Below are 988 nucleotides of genomic sequence, written 5' to 3'. Positions count from 1 at the left end.
TTCTCTGCCAACAGGTGACAATAACCGCATCCCAGTTATCAGCCCGTTGAAGATTCGCTCCCAGCAACGTTCTGCTGTCTCCACCTCCTGGCTGCTCCCCTATGCCCACTCCTGGCCCAAAGATCAGGTCTGTGTGTGTGTGTGATTTTTCTACACAGTCTGCCATATTGAACCTCCATGTTTCACACTGGCTCTAGATAGGGCCTTTCACGTTTTTCGTGGCCACCATAGTTTCCCCTACATGCTTTACAGCCCGTTCTCATTCCCAGCTCATCAAATACCAACGTCATTGGTGTTCAGTTGAGTAGGTCTTACCCATAATGCCAACAGGCAGTGGTGTAGATTATCAAAATGAATTTCACTATAATATAAAACTGTAATAGAGCCAGTGTGAACATAACTTGTTCTTCTTTAGTATTTGGTAAAAGTAAAATCAAACAACTGAGTAACTTTGTTTCCCCAACCCATGCACCACTAGGTCTTGGTGCAGACTCCCGCCGCCAACTACACTGTGCAGGACTACAAGCGCCTCTACTCGGACATCGGCTTTGAGGACGGCTGGCTGATGCGGCAGGACACGGAGCCGCTGGTGACCGACCTCACGCCCCCCGGCGTGGCCATCCACTGCTTGTACGGCAGCGGCATCCCCACGTCGGCGGGCTTCCAGTACTCTGACAAGTTCCCCGACGTTGAGCCCACCGTGCTGTACGGCGACGGGGACGGGACGGTGAACCTGCAGAGCGCCGTGCAGTGCAAGCGCTGGGTAGGAAAGCAAAAACAGCCCGTGGTGTTAAAAGAGCTCCCAGGGAACGAACACGTGAACATGTTGCTGAACATCACAACTGTGTCTTACATCAAGACTGTGCTGTTCTCCCCGTGAGGCTGGCAGGAAGTGAGGGACTGGCTGGCAAGCAGGAAGATTGCTTTAATCACACACACACACACACACACACACACACACACACACACACACACACAGAGGTATATA

The 988-nt window shown here is 51.8% G+C and overlaps 1 protein-coding gene across 3 annotated transcripts in view; it reads left to right on the top strand.

Moving 5' to 3' along the window:
• Window positions 1–988, top strand: part of pla2g15 (phospholipase A2, group XV) — a 9429-nt gene that overhangs the window by 6705 nt on the left and 1736 nt on the right. Inside the window, exons 6-7 of one of the 3 annotated variants that reach the window (XM_035665761.1) lie at window positions 15–127; window positions 479–949. In XM_035665761.1, the coding sequence (XP_035521654.1) occupies window positions 15–127; window positions 479–880 (515 nt within the window). In that variant the 3' untranslated portion in view covers window positions 881–949. Of the gene's footprint in view, window positions 1–14; window positions 128–478; window positions 982–988 lie in introns of all 3 variants that reach the window. The other 2 variants (XM_035665760.1, XM_035665759.1) reach the window with 2 other exon arrangements.

This window comes from Morone saxatilis, unplaced genomic scaffold (genome assembly GCF_004916995.1).
Source record: "Morone saxatilis isolate NCDOM2014 unplaced genomic scaffold, NCSU_SB_2.0 Contig2, whole genome shotgun sequence".
Classification (NCBI taxonomy): domain Eukaryota; kingdom Metazoa; phylum Chordata; class Actinopteri; family Moronidae; genus Morone; species Morone saxatilis.
The sequence above is the reverse complement of the archived record's forward strand: the minus strand, read 5'-3'. Positions and strand labels throughout refer to the sequence as shown.